Source organism: Salarias fasciatus, chromosome 10 (genome assembly GCF_902148845.1).
Source record: "Salarias fasciatus chromosome 10, fSalaFa1.1, whole genome shotgun sequence".
Taxonomy (NCBI): domain Eukaryota; kingdom Metazoa; phylum Chordata; class Actinopteri; order Blenniiformes; family Blenniidae; genus Salarias; species Salarias fasciatus.
The window spans coordinates 9,295,359-9,317,460 of record NC_043754.1 but is presented as its reverse complement, the minus strand read 5'-3'; the positions used below and the strand labels follow the sequence as shown (position 1 = coordinate 9,317,460).

General features: G+C 43.2%; 1 protein-coding gene across 5 annotated transcripts in view; it reads right to left on the bottom strand.

Annotated features, from left to right (window-relative positions):
• Positions 1–22,102, bottom strand: part of msi2b (musashi RNA-binding protein 2b) — a 260,983-nt gene that overhangs the window by 4,520 nt on the left and 234,361 nt on the right. The window contains exons 11-14 of one of the 5 annotated variants that reach the window (XM_030100199.1): positions 19,867–19,986; positions 9,620–9,799; positions 5,706–5,860; positions 1,940–2,012 (exon numbers count right to left, since the gene is read on the bottom strand). In XM_030100199.1, coding sequence (XP_029956059.1) covers positions 1,971–2,012; positions 5,706–5,860; positions 9,620–9,799; positions 19,867–19,986 — 497 coding nt within the window. In that variant the 3' untranslated portion in view covers positions 1,940–1,970. The remainder of the gene's footprint in view (positions 1–1,939; positions 2,013–5,705; positions 5,861–9,619; positions 9,800–19,866; positions 19,987–22,102) is intronic. The other 4 variants (XM_030100200.1, XM_030100201.1, XM_030100202.1 and 1 more) reach the window with 4 other exon arrangements.

Here is a 22,102-nt window from a genome sequence, read left to right as displayed (position 1 = left end):
TAGCATGAGACAAATGTGAAAGCAATTATGGTAAATTGCGGCAGGTCAGAACCTCCTGCGGGTGTTACTTAAGTACACAAAATTACAGTCAGGAGGAACAATGAAAACAACTCGGCGCATGTATGCGCACGTTCTGAAGAGTCTACAGGTGAATGACAGACGTGTTCACACTATGGGGCGAGGAGGCAGCAGAGGGGCTTGTGTGGATTTAGATTTGTGCATATGCAGATTTTTATGGGCGTGAAGCAATAACCCATAACCTGTAAATGCCTCCAGGTTCACCTCTCAGACTTCTACAAGTGGATTCTGCTGCTCTGCGATTATTACAGGAATTGGTCCATCAGAAGTTCCGTTTGCCCTCCAGATGAACACACTCAGTTCAGACAAGCCTGTAAAGTTATACTGAACATTTCTTCAAATTCTGGGGTTGAACTACTGACGTTTTTTTAGAGTTGCACACTTGATATTGTGTGCATTCGAGTGCTTTAAGATACTCTCTGTGTTGTTGTGCTTCCACAGCCTTGACTTTGTGGCTGATCATCTCCTGTGTTTCATTTTATTACTGAATCACCAGCAAAATACAAACTGAGGGTGTTATTTAAATGTTATGCAGGGTACAACTTGACCAAAGGTCAGGAGGTTTTACAAAGGTCAGCCTGCCAGTCCATACAAAGGGAAGAGGAGAATCCAGAGCTATGGAAGAACTCTGGCTTCTCCTCTGGGTTACGTTTTGGTGCAAAAGCATCAAAATCAAGTTTAAAAAAATAAATTGTCTGTGACATGAAGGTGGAGACGTTTACAGGTTCTTGAAAGAACAAGCATACCAAGCAAATATCAATACACACACACCCACAAGTGATTCTGCTTTGAGCTCACCCCAAAGTACAACTGTAATTTAACAATCAAGTACACACTTCCTACTGAAGCTGAAAACACTCTTTTAACAATCGTTTCAATGTGTGTGTCCATCATGTGTACATGAAAAGGCTGCGGGAGACAAAAGAAGATGTTCTGTTCTTTACATAAACACTGGTGTTGTGCACATGGAGGACGGCGTTAACGACCAGCATGCAGCGCAGCGCGGCGACGAGATGAGAGAAACATTCAGCTGCTCATTCTGAAATGTTTAATGAATCAAAGCCGCCGGTTAGTGAAGTGATTTTGGGATTTATCTGAGTGGCAGTGGAGAGGAGACGTGGTGAGGGAGCTGTGTCCTTGAGCGACCACGGCTCGGGTCAAAAACATTACGAACTCTGCGTGCGTGTGTGTGTGTGTGTGTGTGTGTGTGTGTGTGTGTGTCTGACAAGAAGTAGACATGTCATCTGCAAAGCTAAAATATGAACGCTACATTTCAAAACGTTAATAGGGAGGGAAGAAGGTGGGAGGTGAAGAGCTGGTCGTATGTGTGTGTGTGACGGGAATGGAAAGTTTTTACCTTTCTCTGTTTCTTCGTCTCTCCGTTTCTTTCCTCCCTCTCTCTCTTTATCTCCCCTTCTCTTTCCTCTCCCTCCATTTATTCTTTACTCATTAACTTTTTCACCTTTTCCTTCTTTCTTTTATCCTTTCCGATCTCCCTCATTCTTTCTCCGCTTTCTTTTCTTCCTCAATCCCTTTCTTTCTCTATGCCTCCCCCCAGCTTTTTATCTTTTCCCCTCCTACCTCTCCCACTTCCTCATCCATCCTTCCTGCCACTCTCCCTCTCTTCATTAACTTTCTTTATTCATTGATCTCATTCTCCCTTCCACTTCCGCTTTTCTATTATTTATTCATACCCCCCCCTCCTTCCTTCCTTCTGAAATCGAACCGATGACCCTCATCAGAGGCGGCTCCCCTGCGTCACTCCCACACTTTACCACCAGCTCGTTCGGGCGCACAAACGCGATGGAGACACATTAGAGACAGACGTGACGGAAAATGCACAGTAAATAAAATGCAATACCTCTGATGAGATGGCACCACCGGCCACCTGTTCAATGGTATCCATTTGTAAAAGCTGTCGCAATCAACGGGCCCTAAAAGTGTACAGTTAGTGCGTTTGTCAGTATGCATTTCAGAGAGAGAAAAGTGAGTATCATATCAACGTCTTCGCAGCTAGCATGAATGTGAACTCTGAGTGGATTCAGTCGGAGCAACACCTTGTTTTCCTGTTATCCTTCCTATTAGTCGACGTGAAGTTCACACTGCACTCGGCGAACTTCCAGTAACTTTAAATCATCATTTATGCAGAAATAAGGCTCTTGGGTTTAAGGAACAAGATAAGGATAACAATACACACAGTCCTCATTCATGCTAACACACACACACAACTGATTCAATCTGAAAGCATGCAGAGAAAAGGATCATAAACACCCTTCAGTCAGACGAGTGCGGCTCGGGGTATTGAATGCTTTTCATTATGCAGCTCAGTTATCAGGACAGCGCGAGCTGACAGGTCTGTAGGAAATCCTCGGATTCAAACCCGCACGGTGAAAAGAGAAGCACTTTCAGAAGCGATTATTTGTCTTTATCACCTCAATCAACTAATTGCACTCTAATTGTCTTGCACGGGGCGGAGGGGGAGAGAAAACGGTTAAGTTCATTACTGCTTCTTCACAGTAGCTGTTTTCATACCGGCTAAAGGGATTAATGAAGTCAGCGGAGCGTGAGACAGAGGGACAAAAATCGGTGGATCTGAACTCATCCATGAGGTTGTGAGATATGACGATCTTCACGCGCGTTCAGTTCGCCGGCGTCCTCGGTTAAAGAGAGGGGATTATAAAGCACATTTTAGTTCTGATTCATTTCCTATTTTAATGTTCTGAATAGAGAGATCATCTCGCGGGGAGCAGGAAGTCAGAGGGCTGCCGCGTCACCTCTGCGCTCCGCTGCACTCTGCTTGATTCGCGGGGTAATTCTGGAGTGGTGATTTAGTGTGTAGCGGTATCAAAGGCGCACGCTGACATTCTGTAAGGGAATCACAAAAAAAAAAAGGAATCTGGATCATGTTGGAATTTCACACAAACATGCCGTTTCAGCCTTCATTAGCTAAATATCCGTGGAAACAAATCTAGTAAATTGTATTTTTTGTAAATTTTGGCAGATTTAACAAAGCTTTGATAAGGATGCCTTATTAGGATTTACTGGTTTATTTTTACTGAAGTCTCTTTCACAGACACCGCATCGGGGAAACATTTTCTCTTCATATACTGCAGTAAAGGGCTCAACGTGACGGGAGGCTGAACATTCACATGACACAGTCTGAGCACTTTTTTTTTGGATTAAAGGCCCTGTGTTATGCATTTTCTAATGCAGCGATAAGCTATAGTCACAAACTGTTGCAACAAACGGAAAATAATAGAAACAAATGGCTTCATTTCCATCTGTAAACTATCTGCTGCTAAATCTGCCTTGAAAACGAGCCAGCCTGGTCTTTCATAACAAATATTTTGCTTCCTACACTGAGGCCAGCAGATTATGGCGGATAGCCAGCAGACCTAAAACAATTAATAAGAGAGGCTTTGCTTAGAAAGCGAAAAAAGAAAACAGGACATATTTTCTCTGTTTTGGCTTTTTTTTTTTTCCTTTTTTTTTTTTTTTGCATAGATTTCATAAATCAATTACACACGCTTGTAAAAAATGAAGATGAGCTTTAACCTTATCGTGAGCCATTTGTGCGTTTGGTCTGAGCGGCTCTATCCGAAGCTTTATTACAGCTACGCGACGCTTGGCGTCATCCTCGGTGAGCTGTTACTCTCAGTCCCACTGATTCAATGTGCCGCACAGCGTGATGAATCTGCTGCACTGTTCCTCACAAAAGACAGGCACAAAGTGTGAATGCAATTTGTGATTCCAAAACACAATGTAAGTCACAATCTGCCACAAAAGCATGTCTAAAAAGCACGGCTGCAGAAGACGGCGAACAGACAGGGGGAAAGGAAAAAAAAAAGAAAAAGAAAAAGATAAAACGTTTCTAATCTCGTCTTCAAATATGAAATACGTGGGTACAAATGAAATTCGCACACAGATAAAAAAGCACACAAGCAAAGCCAAATATTCCTCATACTTCCTCTTAGTGTAGCAGGAAATTCAAGATAATGACGCGGACCATAAAGTTTGAAGGGGCGTCTTCACGCTTTAAATCTGGGTGCTAGCTCACGGTGCTAATGGGGCAGCCGCTCCTCCATCTGAGTTAAGCCGTGCATTAATTAACTTCTTTCAGAAAGCAGGTGTTATTTTTCTTTTATGGCTTCGACTGTGTCACTCGGTTCAGTCGTGTAAAGCAGCACAAACATGCTCCGCCGGGGCTCGGAGGACCGAGCCCTGCTGTTTCCTCGCTAAGGACCATAAAAATCACACAGGAACATTCTGGATTAATTATTTGGTGAGGTCCAAGGTGGACAAACATTTGAGTAAGGTAAAAAAAAAAAAAAAAAAAAAGGCATTTTTTTGGGGGGAGGGTGTCATTAACTTTATGTGTCTGAGCGCCTCCCTGCAGGATCTCTGGTCTGCAGCTTTCTGTCTGATGTCAACTTGTTTGTTTGTTGCTCTCTGTCGGCTCCTCTCCTCTCTTACCCTCTAACCCCCACAGGTCCAGGCAGAAAGCTGCCGCCTCGGAGTTTTTCCTCTCTTGTTGCTCGTCCGTCTGGAATTGTCGAGTTGTTCCTCCATTATTGCAAAGTGCCAAATTTTGAAATTGAATACTTTTGAGCTTTGCCATTTTGGATGTGAGGGCTGAAGGCTAAATCAGCTGGAACGAGATGTTAACGTCCGACTGTGTCACTGAGTAGTCGCCGATTTAAAGTGGACAAAACAATGGAACAGTGACTTAAATGAGGAGTAAAGAATTATGCATTTAATCTGTATGATTATGAGTACAAGAAATGAGAATACTAGTGCATTTTGATATCACTAACCCTGTCAAGGCGACTTCTAGCGCATTTTTTTTTGAAAAGTGCCTTCTTTGTGATTCCAGTGAGAGGAAGACAGGATTATTAACAGGTTGCTGCGCTTCACCTCACAGTGCCGGGACACACATTCCATTTCATCCACAAAAATCTGTACACATGGTCCAGACCGGGAGCACCTCTTTGTCGCTGTCACCTCCACTTGCCTCTCCAGTTCCTGTGCTTGTGTGTTGACATGGCAACCAGCGGGGGGAAAAAAAAAAAAAAAACGCTGTGGCGCACGTGGCTGAGCTGCTACTGAGCTGCTACACCTGGACAAGGACACTGGAAGAGACGGATCCTGCTTGGAAGCACTGTCCTTAGCAGTGGAGCAAACTCAAGCGAAGGGACAGATGGGTTTCTAAAAATAAAAGAAATTTGTTCCGGGGAGGTGACACAGGGTCTGAAGTGAGGTGATTTGTGGAACAGCTAAGGGGAATCAACATTTGCATTTGACACGGATAACTTTCAGAGCTAAGACGGGGTTTTACCCTGATGTACAAGATGCTGTGAACTTGACAGCCGAGTCCTCTGCAGAGAGATGAACTGAACCCTCAGCCTGCACTGTGGAGTTTTAGAAGGCTTTCTGAGATTTTCCTTTAATCAGTCCAGCTGAAGAAAGAAGGTCGACTGTTCATATATAAAAGAAACGCATAATTTTGTTTTACAGGGCGTCACAATCAAAGACCCACTGCATTTTTTTAGTGTCTGATTTTAGTGGTGGCACTCTGAGCTCGGGCTGCACACAGACAGGACAGAAATCCTGGATTTTGGAGTACTTACTGTGATGCTGGGGCCAAACCCAGAGCCAGGCTGAGGGCTAGCAGCACTGATGTAGTTGCCCACAGCTGAATCCTGGCTGCTGGGTCCATACAGGTCGGCCACGGGCCCTGGACTGTTAGCACCAGGGAAGCCTCCGGGCCTCGACGGGTTGGTGCCTGCGTACAAACACAGCAAGGAGCGGAGCAGCTCAGAAACGCCCGACGCGGACTGGCACGGCTCTTATATGCTACGGCTCAACCAGACACGTTTAAATCAAAGAAGAACACATTACTGGATTCATTTGTTTGTCTCGAAGGACGTGCTTACTCCAGGCTAAATACTCAATTCCATGTGACAAAAATGGGTTTCGTTTAATGTGATTTTAAACAAACCGAATCAAGGCTGAATCCAGTATGATATTCTAAATATAATCTACATGCTGTGTGTATTATGCACAGGAGTAACATTCACTTTTATATAATCATGCACAAAACACAAAAACAAGCACGTCGCTAAGGAAACTTCCACCATGCTAATAAACTAGTAAGGTTGCAGTGTAAATGTTGTCATGCATAATGTGAAGGAGGACTTGTAAAACAACGTTGGCTGCTGAATAAGAAGAGTAACACAGGATTATAGTATTAAAGGTGTGAAATTTCTCTTGAGCATTTCAAACCCACCAAAAAAAAAAAAAAAAAGAAAAAGAAAAAAAAAAATTAGAAAGCAACCCTCAATGTCTACTTCTGCTTTCTTCTATGACCTGATTAGCAGGCACCAGCAAGAGTTCTCTGAATATTCTCGGCACTTCCCATCTGCCACAGTAACTTCCAGCGCAGGCAGAAGAGGAACGTCAAGGCAAGTGAAGGAGGCATGGGGTGGGGGGGGGTGGGGGGTAGAAACGTTTGACCCGAGTTCATCTGCAGGTCCAAACTCAGCGGGGGATAAAGAAGAAACACTGTACATGACTTACCACCTTTGGCCTGTGAGTCAGAGCAACTCAGACTAATAAAACGCCTTTTGAAAATCTATATGCGTACTGAAGGCCAATAACACCGGCAACACAAGAGGGAGAAAAAACAGTCGGGGATGGGGGGTGGGGGGGGGGGGGGGACAAATGCAGTGATCTCTTAACAGCAATCTCCTTTGCTGTCAGCTTCACATAACCCTCCGTTTCACCCTCATTCACAGACAGTCTGCCAAGAAAAAAAAACCCCGTAAAGCTGCATTAAAAAGAAAAATCTTCCGAGCACAGAAAATGCTCGATCTTGTGTAAATATGAGCTCGTGAACCCTGCGATGCCTGAGAGCAGGTCTTTGTAGAACACATAAAAAAAAAATAACAAAAACCACAAAAACAACTTAAAAAAAAAAAAAGCAGAGTGCGACAGTAGTATATCCAAAGTGTTAATGTCAACTAAGCATCGTTGTCACCTTGTCTCACATATCGCTGTGCTGTCGATCAAAGCTGTACCAGACGGGTCGGGTCCATTAAGAAGTACCTGAAAACATGCCTGGGCTATCCCGCGCTCTGGAAAAATGCAGCCATCTCCCTAAATACGCATCTAGAGGAGTTGACACTGCTGTTTAACTGGAAGGACTTTAAACGCCGAACAGCCAGCGCTCTTATCTTGCCTGCACAGTTCCCAGTAGGCTGGCTTATTATATAATTAAGGATTTTTTCAGTTGAAATGGCAATCCTCATTTCCTACGACTGATGATTTTTATTGGAGTGTGGTTCACCCTTCTCTCTGTGAAATTGCTTTTTTTTTTTTCTCTCTCTCCCCCCATCATGGAAATGTGGGGGCTGCACTGGTGGTGCATTTCGCTTTGGGGGCTAAAACAACACTTAATGCAGTGTGGGGCACAGATTCAGCCCTGAGTGTCATTTTATTGTGACATATTTCTGATGCTTTTCTCTTTAGCACTTGAGAGGCACATATGTTTGGATAAAACGATGAATGTGATGCTAGTTGTGAATGAAACACTGTGTCTACAAGCAGTGGATGAATCAGGAATAGCAGTGAGTTTCAAACGTTGCAGTTATTGTTTTTTTTTTTTTTTTTTTTTACACTGTGCCATGCCATCCTGCCGGCCTGCAGGTTCAGATTTATAACGGATTGTCTGAAGACTCTTTTTTATTCTTCCTGAATTAACTTGTGCAGCCTGAGCTGACCTCCAGTTCAGGCCCCATTTATTAAAAAAAAATCCCTTATATTAGAAGATTATCATTAACTTTGCCTTTTGTCTGCTTGAAACAACCAAATAAACACTATCGTTGTCTCTGAATTTCATATAATTAGGGTCAAAGCTGGCTGCAAATTTGACGTCTTTTCCTGAGACAGCTCGAACATGAAACCACGTTTCGGTGCAATCAGGCCACGCCGGCTGGCTTGGCATTTCAGCGTGTCTTTCCAGGTGAGACAGGCCTGCAACAGCTGAAGAATATTTTGCCAGCAATGTCTGCATCGTCTGACTTCCACAGCGGCTGCTGACGGAGAAACTGGGCTAGCTTGTAGCACAAAACCCTCTCCGCTCTTTTCTCACGATGCCTGTCAAGACACTGAAACTCACCACTGAGCTCCAAAAGACGCAGTGGCGTCAGCGTGCAGCTGTTTTCCCTCCACGTACCCAATTAAAGAGTCCGATAAGCTGCGGCTACGTTCACACTGCATGTCCTAAAGTCAGATTTGGGCCATTTTTTTTTTTCCTGCGGAAAGTGTTGGCAGGACAGTCGTGACACAGATACTACAGCTGCAAACCTTTCAAACTTTGTCTTCAATCTGTCTGTTTCTCTTCAGAGCCAAAACATACTCAGACAGTCTGTGAAAAGAAAAAAAAAAAAAAAAAAACCCACCAACATCTGTGAGGGGCATCTGGCCAACACTTTCACCGTTACAGGGAGAGCCGTCCCCAAACTTAGAGATCACTTCATGAGAGCGGCTGACAGGATAACAGCTTCTTCTTTGATCGTTTTATTTAAGTGGCGACACCGTATGAGGAGGCACGGAGCCAAAAAAAATATTGCGTTTTTAAATCTACACTGTCCCAAAAACACATCTCTCAAATCACATTTTCTGTACTTTAACAGCTGCTTGAGATTGGTGGTACGTCATGCCAGTGCAAACGCGATCATGAGCATGTAGATATTGGAATTAAAAACAAAAAAAAAAAAAAAGGGAAAGAAAAAAAGTGCTGTCTGCTCTAAAAACAAAAAAAAAACAAGATGAATTTACAACCACAATGTGAAGTGTTTTTTCTTGTTGGTGGAATCTCATCCTCTGCTTTTCAAAACTGTGATTGCATAAGATCAAGAGGAGAACATTAGAAAAAAAAAAGCACAGAGGATGAAAATGTGCTCGTGTTGTGAAGTTAATGGCTGTAGTGTTCAACATTGTACAGCATTTCTCCCAATTTCACACGCTAATAATACGAGCAATCATTCTTACACTTAAAATGCTGAAAGGGCGCGGCGGGAAGATGGCACTCACTCCCACACTTACTCTTTCCTTCGCTGCTCGATATTCACATAATCTGAGGCCAGTGTACTCTCCGACAGCATCAGTAGGTTTTGTGTATTTTTTGTTTGTTCTCATGCAAATGAAGGATTACATTCTGTGTGTGTCGGCCCCGTATGTGCAAGCAGGGGCAGGAACATAACTTCACAAAGAAACAGACAAATAAAAAAAAAAAATCTACTCTATAAACTGAAGAAAAAGTAGGAAGAGCATGCAATATGCTATTTTGTCAGCAAGACTTTTTCTTTTTTTTTTATCTAGATTTTCTTTTTTCAAGGGGGATTTTTTTTCTCCTTAATAAAAATAAGAGAAAGTATTAAAAAAAAAAAAAAAGGAGGATTAGATCATCTGCATGGAATAATGTCATGAATCAAACGGAAAAGTTCCAAAACGTGGATGAGATAGATGCTCATATACAAACCTGGGTTCTTAAATTGATCCGGGCTGTGTAGGTGCTGTAGGGGGGAGTTGCAGGCGGAGGTGGCATGCTCACTGTGCAGCATCTGAGCCGCTTGGGGCCCCAGGGAGCCATAGTCAGCAAAGGAGCAGGGCCCCCCCCTCTGGTCACTGGGCGCAGAGTAAAACCCATAATCGGGGAGGCCTGGGAGATACAGTATAGGGGGGTGGGGTGGGGTGGGGGGGGATTGGGGAGGAGGGGGAAGGGGAGGGATGGGGGGGACTCCATCATTGTGGAAATCAACGTTTTGCACCGTCAAAGTCAAACGTCCAGATTGTTGAGCACAGCGCGGCGGGGGTCTCCCACCAGTTTGAGGTTACATCTCCCCCCCCGCCCCCAGCAGCTCAAGCCATGTGGCCGGGCCCGCTCCATCCCCCCCCTCCACACCCTCCCCCCGGCACACGGACCATGTTGGAAATGTTCAGCAGTGTCCTGCACGCTAGCTCTACAATGGTGGGCAAACACTCTCTGGCCCTGCACTGGGTGGAGGCGGCGCCCGGCCCCCGAAGCACGAAACACACACACGGAAAAAAAAAAAAAAAAAAAAAAAAAAAAAACATACAGAAAAAGCCACAACTTTGATGCTTTCGGCTTTTGCATAATTGACCTGTCCTTATGTTTGCTTGCAATCCTGAAGGAGTGAGATAAAACTGAAGAATCATTAAAAAACAGGTCAATACATTTCTCATTTCAAACCGGCAGTTCTTGGGTGACATACCTGAAGGAAGCTTTTGTCATTTAAATGAAGAGAAACACAAAGCGCGCCGATCAATAATTAATTTAAAGCCCCTCTTTTTTGACCAATAAAAACTGATAAGCTTTTTATGTGAATGAGATACAGAGACATTCATGTTTATTGATGATAAGCATTCTGAAGTGCACTAAGTACTCTGAGCACGTCTCAGATTGGCCTCCTCCAATGATTCTTTCTTTGACACAGATGGTGGATTATCAACAGTTTAGAAAATGTCATTCAGCAATAAGTCGCTGTGACATTTATTGCTTGTTCTCTTAATCTGAGACAAGCTGCTCATATAAAGAGTGCAATTAAAAGAAACTGCTCCTTCTCACACCTCTTTGATAAGAGAGTTAATCTACTCAGGAGGGACTGAGATTGGTGACACCGGCTTTTCCATGCTGGGTTTCCCCTGCTGTGTGTTTGTTTCTTTTTTGTGTGTGTGTGTGTGGATGCGTGTGTTTTTTTTGGTATTTTTTTTTTTTATTTGGGTCCTGGAGCGAACAGCCATTCAAAGCCACTTCACCTCTCCCCATTCAGAGTGAGACAGTCCACTTCTGCCAAATGGAATGTAAGCACCAGCCATGTTTCTCCCCGCCGATGCTTTTTAGCACTCTGATCTCACCACTTGTGGGCTGTCTGCCCACTCATCAAATTATAGGCTCCAAATAGGGCAGGCTTCCCACGTACGTCACATAATGCCTGACACATTGAACAAAGCTCAAGAAGCAATCATTCCATTTACTTCACTTAGACAAATGTCACTGAAAATTGATTGGCCTTGCTAATGAGGAATACTGGATCAATGGAATAATTATAATGGGGGGAAAACATTTGACAATAGCACAAACGGTGTGACTGAGCATTCATAAAGAAGACTTCTAAATATATATCAAGCGAATGAGACCGCGATTTAACGTTTTTACATCTTAAACTGTATAAAGCTGACACAATTCCTATGATCTATATTATTATGATTATTATTATCATACAGAAGTCAAAGTTCAAAATCCCACAGTAAATGGTCGTCAAAGAAAAGATAGTTTAGAGTCAATGCGCTGATGAATGCGAAGAATTTAACAGTTTAGTTCCATTATAAAACCGTAACAATGTGAATCACCTGCATTTATTTTGAGTTAATTTGATGTGTTAAACAAATTGACATATTAACAATAAAATATAATTTTATGTATCATTTTCTGTATCAATGAGATTGACGATTGACAACATAATTACAACTGATAACTTTCCTGACATGAGAGGAAGCTATGCAAAAGAAGAAACAACCATTTGGTTGCGTCTGATATGAAAATATGTCTAAAATCCAATAAGAAAATAATAATATAATAAAACCAAATGAAAAAATCAAGTTAATAAGAAGTTTTGATGTTTGTTAAAAGTTCCTCTAAAGTCTACAAACAGCAACACGATCAACAAAGGACATCCGTCCATAAGTCGTGACCGTTAAATTATTCACCTGACTTGTAGTTATTTTAATATTTGTTTTTATAGTTTTTTTAGTCTTAACTGAACCATAGTAATCATGACATTCAGTGACTGTGCGCTTTTTAAATATAATTTGAAACATGAATCCTTTAACAATAAAAATGTTTAAAAGTAAGATAATAATCCTTTTTGAAAAAGTCTAAATGTAATCAAGAACTCAGTCTGAACTAACAAAATGATATAAAAAACAACTCTTTAGTTATTATATGAAAACCCTGCATCAGTTCATCACAAATCTTTTCACAAACACAACTGAGCAAATGTAACCAGAAAATCATCCTGATTCAAAAATAATTCACCCACACATGCCAACCTGATTTCAAAATTTGTAAATTGTCAATTCCCATTAACAAAAAAAAAAACAAAAAAAAACTCCAAAAGAAACAAACAAAAAACAAAGAACTATCAGGTGAAAATGAATAAAGAAATGCACTAAAAATAATTCCTCTCCAGAGGTGTCCAAGTTTTGCGGCGTTGGAGGGCTGACAGCGCGCTCAGTGTGCAGCTGTGTGAGGCTCAGGTAAGAAAAGGGCTTTGTTGGCTTCGTGCGCGCAGCTGGATGGGAGTCCGGCTCAGGCACAAACATGCAGGCGCACATTCTCAAAGCCATATATTTTCATCAGTGGCTATCTGATCTGTTATGCAGGATGGGACTGGGCAGAGTGTGCCCACAGCTGCATTAGTATCACCAATCATATCACTGCGCCTCAGACCGTCCCACTATTAATATTCACACAATCTATCCAGAACAATGGGCCTTTCTTGGACTCCTTTTTTCCACTGGCCACTAATTGGATGTAATTACTCATCTACAAAACAAATGAGCGTGTTGAGGTTGCCTTGGAGACTAGATCAGGGGACCCAGCAGTGCGAATCGTTTGCAGGGCTTCATTTATACTGATAATTATCTCCCCTGCCCCCACCCCCTCTCCCTTCCTGCCCTCGGTGACCAACGCCGGCTGTGAGGCGATGGAGAGGGGAGTGTCTCGCAGTCATCTGTTACTGGCATCATCGGGGTGGCTCTCTTTAAGTGGATAAATGCCCTGTTCTCGTTCCCACTTTGCCAGGTGACTGCCTTTAAGGAGGAATCACAAACCCTGAAACCATTACTTCTCTTTTTCTCACTAGTTGGAGAGTAAAACTAATCACACTGATCATAAAATATGGCCTCTCGAGACTTCGGGAGCTGGAAAATATTTTCTCGAGTTTGGTGGTCTGGAGCAACTTTGCGGTTATCCTCATTTTAAATACCGCAAGGACGCACTTTTTTAAATTAGCAACCTGTGGCTCCTCAAGTAAAAATAATAATGAAAAAACACCTTTAACGTTCCAACAAAAGTTTCTTAAAAGGCTTTAATTGTCACTTGTGATCATCAAAGAGTTTCCATCAATAAGACTTTGAATATACATGAACACACCTGTTTATCATGCAGCTGAGAAAAGCAGGGGATTGGGGAATACGACAATCTATCACCACGAGTTATTTTCATTTTTGTAAATAGGGATTTTTCACGCAGCCACTCCTCTCCTCTCCCTGGTGGCGCCACGGAGATTCCTCGGTGGCCATCAAACCACATCAGTCTACAGAAGATGTCAATAAACCTGACATGCTGCTCCTCAAATTAGCTTTGAATTTTAGAGCTACCATAATTAGCTTTTCCATTTTCACCAATGTCATTTAAAAATAGCGTGAAAGAAACTAACAGCTCTTTTGCTGTCTAGCCTTGCTTTCACTTTCCATTTGAAATAATCTTTTCTGAATGAATGGCTGAGTAATTAACAGCACTAGACACCCTTTTCAGAGAGCACAGACATTTCATAAATAATACATATTTAATGTCTTGTCATTTTGTGTTCAGAGAAGCTTGGCTAATGAATTTTAACAGATGATTTCTTCTTGCATTTACTCACCCATACTCGGGCCTCTGTTTTCTTTACTTTCATTTTATGCCTGCTTTTCCCTTTTCTTGCTGTGCTTTCCAGTAATGGATAATCTCAACAGAGCTACTGATTTATATTTGCCTTGAACCTTGGTTTGGGGAGCGACTGCGGAAAGTCACACTGGGGAGGAAGAAATGGGAACACTGACTCAGTGGGTAAAACAATGTGCAACAGTGTAGTAAATCAGTTTGCACTAATTTGCTGCAGGGAAACCCACAAAAGACCACACTAAATGATTTTAATGCAGATTTTAACCTGCGAGGGATCTGGTCTAGTCGGGACTGAGAAAGGGCACTCAGTTATCGACAGTCGGCACAGATTATCCTATCGTGAGCGGGCTCAGGGCTGACAGCACTGGCCTTTTGCCTGAACACATTTTTTCAAACATGTCTGGTCGGGCTTAAGTGGTCGGAGGAAATCTAAGACTCACTGTGAGTGAAATCTGAGAGTGATACAGGCTACTTCTAATGGTCACTCTGATACAGAGAGGGGAATCCACCAATTAACTGAGAGAGGAGTTATGTCGTACAGCAGTATGTGCTCAGACACTGCATGCTAATAGATTCGGGGTTATATTCCTCCTTTTTATATTTTGATGTGAAAACTGTTAAAAACGGGCAAAGCAGTGCTTTGAAATAAAAGCACAATACAAATAGAATCTGCAAGCAGCACTGTATTCCATGACTGAGGACAAAATATAGTGGGATTAAGTTTTCTTTGGAGAGTGTGTTATGTATGCAGCCCCTGGAGGGCAGAGTGGTGATGTCCCTGAAGGCCCGAGCCTGTAACCTCCGAGCATCTGCTCCCCACAGCTGTGAGAGCCGCCGCTTTGTGGCGGAGGTGCAAAGGGACACTTTGCCCTCCCCAATGTGTCAAATCTTTCCCTGGGCCTTAGACAAAAACCCAAGCAGGGAAAAAAAAAAAAAAAAAAAAAAAAAAAAAAGGCTTGGCGTGCCCGCCCGTGTTATTTTGCACCAAATACATGTAAAGTGCTTCTGGCCTCAGAGCTGAGCTCTGCAGATTAGCATCTGGGACAAATGGACCCGAGCTCACTAAGAGCCAGACTGATTAAGCCCTGTGCACATAGCCAGTCCTCGTCTCCTCTTGGGCACTGCTGAAGATCACAGGGCTTGTTGGGAGGAAACTGATAATAATCTTAATTTGGAAATGTCTGTCACAAGAGTTTCCTTCTTTCACTGATGAAGAAAAAAAAAAAAAAGATGTGGAAGAACTGAGAGCAGGAATGAAGAGAAGAGAACAAAGCAGAGCAGCGACTCACTGAGGGGACAAATGGGTTTTAAATGATGAGAACACCATCTTGAGTCCCAATAAATCTGGCACAGACACCTCTGCAAAATTATACTGCAGTCCAATTGATGCACGGCTCTGACCACAAGCAGCTACTTCAGTTTTGAGCACCTTTCACGAGTCAGATATTCCACACAAAGCGAGTACCCAGACCTGTGAACGCAGCCGAATGCGCTTTGTGTACTCTGCAGGTAAAGACGAGATCCGGGACTGACATTTGAGGTTCTCGGAGAGCTCTGAGGGACTCAGGAAAACACTCAACCAGAGTAGACTGGGACCTGTGAAGTTCCCTGGACTGTCAGAAACATCTACATCACCTGCATTTTTCTCAGTTTCTCTTTGACAGTGCACAGGAGGTTTCAGATAAGTCGACTTTAAAATGAAAATAAAACAAACATGACTGACCTTCTTTGAAAGTATGCATAAATCAGTGACATTCTCAGTTTGGCTTGTGAGCTGGATGTTGATTCAAGGTATTCAAAGATGATTTTTCACTGTGAATATCAACAAGCAAGTTATTGTTGCTGTAAATGTCTAGCTGCTGAATAAAATGCCTGTCAGTCTCCATAAATGTGGCAACTCCGGCTCATTTTTGTAGATTCATCCTTCATATGAAGAGTAGAGGAGCAGTAAACTTGTCCAAAGTGCAGCCCAGGTGCTGGTGCATGCATTACTCATCTCTAAATGAGTAATTTCCTCCTTACTGGTCTCACTATGCAGATGTTCAGCCCCTCCGACTGATATTACGAGGCTACCCTTTGCGACCTCCAGCAGCACCGTGCCGTAGCTCAAACTGGGTTCAAAACTGCAAACGCCGGCCTGTGAAGCCGAGCACAGGCTGGCACCTCTCTACCTCCGGGCGATCGTAAACTCTGTGCAGGAGCTCGCTCTCTTTGATCTACCTCTCGCCCGAAGCTACAGTCTCTCAAACGTCCCCGCAAACATGAGTCAAGACTGGTCCTTGTTCTTGCACTTTTGAGGTGCTGGTGGAGATCAGGGCGGCGAAATCCATCTTCAAATGCGGACTGAGCGCCAACCTTTGCAAAAACTATCCGGACTGACACCATCTTTGATTCGGCTTTTACTAAATAAAACATGCTGCCCTGGCCAGCCTGCAGGATCTGTTCACTCTGTGTTTGCTTTCTCCTGCTGTGATAACCGGCGAGTATTCCTCCCTTGAAATGTACAGCTCCTGTTAATAGACGTCATTAGCTGTTTAATTCTGCAAAATTAAAGCTCAGCGATGAGATTAAAGATAAGAGCGGGGTGCGCTTTTGTCATGTTTGTTGTGTACACAAGTAGAGACGGTGCTGCGGTAGTTTCCTCTGATGAGCGGGCCACAGCGAGAGGTCCAGAATGCACCTTGTCATCAGCAGTGGTCTGTCACAGAGAGGAGAGTCAGCATGCTGTCATTTTGTCTGTTGAGCATTAGGAGTAGGGTGAAAGTGCCCTCTGTCACTGATGGAAAATGTCTTCCACATTCACGACATTGTGAGTGCGCATGTGCATGTGTGTGTGTGTGCGTGCGTGTGTGTGTCTGACAATCAACAAACAAGCCCCACTGTACACGCACAAAGCTTTTATCTCCACAACAAGGTTTCTGCGAATATTCAGCATATATCTTGGGATGTTTATTATGTTTTTCCTTCCAGCTGACGTCTGTGGTTTTTCTGCGAGGCTGACATCCGACCACCCCTGCTTTTCTGTTAGTGGGTCAGAGGAGACAAACGTACCTACAGTATGTGGTGCTCTATGGGAACTGTAGGTGGAGTCAAAGCACAAAGAATCCACCCTTACGTCATCCATAAGACTCCTTCCCTGTTTTTCCCCCCCATCTACAACAACAACAACAAAAAAAAATCTCCCTCCCTGCACTAAAATTAGAGAATTTAGCAAAAAAGTAAAAGAGACAGAATTGCTGTTTCTGAGCTGACAGTGAGCCGAGTGTGCAGCAAATTAAACCGTAAGATGGGGCCGAGATGCAGCCACATCCCCAGACGATACACGGCGGGGAAGGTCAAGCTTGAACAATCTGTGTCCTCTGTTTGGTCTGTGTGGAGAAGAAGACCACTCAACGCATTAATCCATGCAGGATGTTATTAACATCCCCTCAAACGGTCACTAAATCATCCCTCACATCTCTTTTGTGGCTGCCTTAAAATCACAAGTCATAAAAATGCACCGGTGAGGCTTTTCCCAGAGTTTAGAGCAGTTCGTGAATGTGAGCAATAAAAACAGGATACAGCTGATTTCAGGAACAAGCTAAAGATATTTTATGGGCCCGGGAACAGTGACGCTCACACACCAGGGTGTGTATCGATATATTTGCTTTTCCATGACGAAGCATGGAGTTTTCTTTGAGCGACGCCGTCGTGGCTGGTGGCTGTTTAAGTCCTCTAAAACAGGCCCGTGTCGTCGCTGCTTTCCACTCTAACGCCCCTCCTCGCAGCCCCGCTTCATAATCATTTGCTTGTCTCCCTTCCATTTGCAGCTGTCAGAATTAAACTGTACATAATGGCTGCCATCACGTCTCCTGCTTCCTGCCTGCCTCCAACCCCAAATCAACATTCCTGCTTCTTACTGATGTTCGTCGCAATTGTTGGGCAAAATTGTTTGTTTTGAAAATGCAAAATCAAATAGCCTGATGTGAAAGAAAGAGCACCTGATTGGCTTCCAGTGTTCCCTCTGTTGATTTGAATTAAGCTCAAATGCGGACAAGAGGGTGAAATTTGTTTGTCTGTACTCGTGCAGGTAGTACGCATACGCTGCAGCCACTTGTACTGTCGCTGTGTGTGTTTTTGTGTGCACTTCACATCACGTGACATCCAACAGCAATTGTCTCCCGACTCTGCATCTGTGAGCCGTTGCGCGCGCACACACACACACACACGCACGCACGCACGCACGCACTACACAACATCTGAGTTACAATTAAAACACATTTTCACCAACAAGCGTCTAACAGTGTGTCTGATTAGGAGAGACAACTCTTCCCTAAAGCCTACAGGCAGTGTGTTCAGTCAGGGGAGCTATTATTGACAGCTATTGAAAGATCTACAGTTGTACGGGTGGAAAAAAAGCAGGATGTCTAAATGAAGCAGACAAGTTGATCAATGCTGTTTGAGACAGAAAGAAACTTGCATCCTGTTTTTGGTACAAATCTCTTGGCAGACGTTTGCCTGTGTGTATGTGTGTATATCTGTGTGTGTGTGTGTGTGTGTGGGGGGGGGGGGGACGTGTACACTCAGCCTGTTTTACTGGAGTGTGTGTAGTTTAAGCTGATCTCAACAGGCACACCACAGAGGCACAGACTAATCTTTCTATTTGATTTTTTTCTTTTTTTTTTTCTCTTTTTTTAAACATCTGTGTTTACTTAGAGAGCAACAACCGAATAAGCCCAAATTTAGTGCAGGAACGACATGACAGTGATTAGAAAGGCATCCAATGTTTAAGAAGCTTCCACTCGAAAATAATCAGAGGTGAAGTCAAGAAAACTGCAGTTACTTTGCTTAAATTGTACTCAGTTACAAGTGGAAGTAATGAGGTCAAAAATACTCAACTAAAGGTGCTTTTCTCTACTCAAAGGCATGTGTTTGTATTTATCTATTATAACAGATCTATATTCAAGACATATCGTTCAGACAAACATAACTATGGCAAAAAAAAAAAAAGCTTCAAAGCAAGTTTTTTCTCTGCTGAAATAATAAGATTTGCAGGTCAAAAGGTTTGAATATCTTTTGAAATTATGGGTGAAATCAGAGGTGAAGCAAGCTTTAAAAAATACCAAATTAGCTACATGGTGTGAGCCGTACATGAATACAAAAACACTCGTGAAAATACTGATTAGTTACAGGTATATAAGTATTTTTATGTCATTACTTTCACTTGAAAAATAGTTAGACCTTATTAGATAGATGGGAACACACGTGAAGGTTACAGATGATGGTAGGAAAAAGAAAACTATGGTTTTCTGTGAATCACTACGGCGTGAAGTGACACCATTGAAGTCCTCTACACAGCTACAGATAATCCACCATTAAATTAAGACACTGCAATAAAAACTATTTCATTTAAGGATAGTAATTACATATCAAGGAGATATATTAATCTTGACAGTTGAAATAACAAGAATACTTATTTGAAGAGTACACAGAGTAAAATCTGCTTTTTTAATCTGATTCATGCTCTGAATGGCCAAACAAATCTGAGTGTAGCTTCAATCTGAAATGTTTTTGACCTCGGATCCTCATTTCATGGAGACAGCGCTTCAGAAACCCCCTCTCAGTCAGATTTTCTCAAGATTTTTTTTTTTTTCCTCTGTCTCTCTATGTAAACAGGGTTACATTATCACGACTGGGGCTAATTTGTATTTTAATCCCTCTAACTTTGGCTGGATCCCATCAGCCCTTTTAAAAACCATTTGAGAATCTTTGGTTAAAAGAGCGGTTCTGTTGTGGTTTATGTTTTGGGGATCCCTGAAGGCTGGGAAATGTCGATAAAATGTTCCTCAGTGGGTCTTAAATGGCAGATTATGCCTTTAAGAGATTTAGGATTGCATATGGAGGATGTATAAATACAGATGTGTATTTTTGCTAGGCGCCTCTCTGAGCTAGAAATGTGTGCGGGTGGGGGCTCGGGGGGGGCTATGACTATGGGGAGAAGCAGAGCGGGAGAAGTTGAAGAGAGCAGCAGCCACACAGAACATGGACAGAGCGTTTACCTGGCCCTGTGCTCTGTGGGTACGCCAAGTAGCCGCCTCTTCCACGGGCCCCCCTACCTGAGCCACGCGCTGCTGCTACTGCCGCTGCCGCCACCGGTCCATATGCTGTCGCTGGGAAGCCTGCAGGCACATACACACACATATACACACACGCATCACTTCCTGCACATGGATGAGTAACGTCCCGGAGCTACAGGAGAGCGCTGATACCGGCGCTGAGCTACGGGATGAAAACTATAGCTGTCAAAGACGGGGGGGCTCATGTCAGGGCGACATCTATCAGCAGACTCCTACAGAACCGACTGTGATATTCAAAACCCCGCAGATCCACTGATCCACACGCAGAGATGAAGCGATAGCCACGAGCAACTCGCGGAGCGTTAGGCAGATAAAATACAGATGTTTAAAACAATAACAGATAACTGATTAATCCAGAGATTGCAACTAAATACAAACTAGAGTCCAGGATAAGTTCAAAAATTGACATCTTGCAGGATCTCCCACTCCGGAGGAATTCCTGCAGCGCGAAGAAGAATCAGAAAAACAAAAACGTAACGACGACAATCCACGAATGAAAGCAAATACATACAATTAGCGGCTTTCCCACAGAGTACGCTGTCCTCTAATTTGAATTCATCTATAGTATAAAACTGTGAGTAAACTGAATTTGAGTGGGTTTCGCAATCCGCTAAGTCCCTGATTATATTAGTGAAAGAATTTGGCTCCAGGGGTGTTTATGTCACATGCTTTGGATAAAAGATTATAGCCACTTCTGAGCTGCGCAGACATGGGCATAATAGCCCCGCCTCTGGGGACTACCCCTGCATTTTGTTTGGGAGCGCTCCCAATTACTGCGACTTTCTATGGAATCGCAATAATCCACTGTAATGCATTCCACTTTTTTTTTTTTTTTTAACAGGCTATTCAGGTGGAAGATATACGATGGGAAAAATAAATATTTCCCACAATCAGATGGAGGCATCTGTTGGATGATTTGTCACTCAGAGGAGATTTCCATCTGTGAGTTTATGAGAAGACTGAACAAGTCTCTTGTGTTTGCTTCTTCTTCTGTAAACACTCTTGTGTAAACAGTCATAGTACTCCAACGCTGAGACTTCTGACGCTGGAGGCTTTTAAGTATGTCTATATACGCGTTTCATAAATCTGTCCAAATTGTCAGTTTATGACACACTAATAAAATAAAGGCTTTTAATTGCATGAAAATATAAATGTAATATTAAAGAGCCTGCATATTCCGGCAAATATCAGCTTAATAATCAGGCTGTAATTAAGCCAACGCAGTATCTGTGAATTGTAATTACATTGTTGGCCTTAATGAACACAGTAGCTGGAGGTGGATGACAGAGGCTAGTCCATGCCCAGGGCCCGGGCTTCTCTCTCAGCACAGGAATGGCATGTCATTAGTAGTGGTGATGAGATTCTTCACTCTGGGCTCAACACGTCTATGCCTAATCAGCCTCCTAAAATTATCTCCACAGGAAATGCTTTCCTCACGAGCAAAAAAAGAAGAAGAAGAAGAAAAAAAGATCTTCAAATTTTCCTCAATTGGAGTTTTTCTCCATTTTTAAATTCCCGGCTGAGCGTGTGTGCTTCTTCTACTGCTTTGGCCATATTCTGAAGACAAAATGGCACAGGACACCTTGGAGGATTTCTTTCTTTCTTTCTTTTTTTTTTTTGAATGCTATGGAGGTGAGAGGAGCACCAGCGGGTGACCTATTTTCCGAGCCAGCCTTGTACAGCTATTCCACCAAGAGAGGCTCGCACAAAAGACTGATGAGACGTGGGAGGGGAGGGGGGAGCCGCGAGGAGGTGAGAGGGCAGGGTCAGATGAGCCGCAGCCAAAGAGAAAAACACATAGCTTTTCATCAGCCGGCCGAGACGGAGGTAATTCACAACTCTGTCGACACAATATGGCCATGAATGTGCGTGTTGGGTGCGAGGTGCCATCATGCTGCGACTGGCAGGCTGGCGAAGAAGAGAAAGAAATGCCACTTTCAACGCCACCACCACCCCCTCCCTGCCCAACTATCTAACAGCTCAGGAGAGAATAAGAGACTGAGGTAGCTTGGTGACAGCGAGGGAAAATAACACACAAAAGACGACAAAGAGGCAACTAAAATCAAGCGGGTTTACGCCGCTGCAGCCGGCGCCGCGAGGGAAACAGATTTCAGCGGCTTCAAATGATATTCTCCGCCTCTTTTCACAAAAACACAAA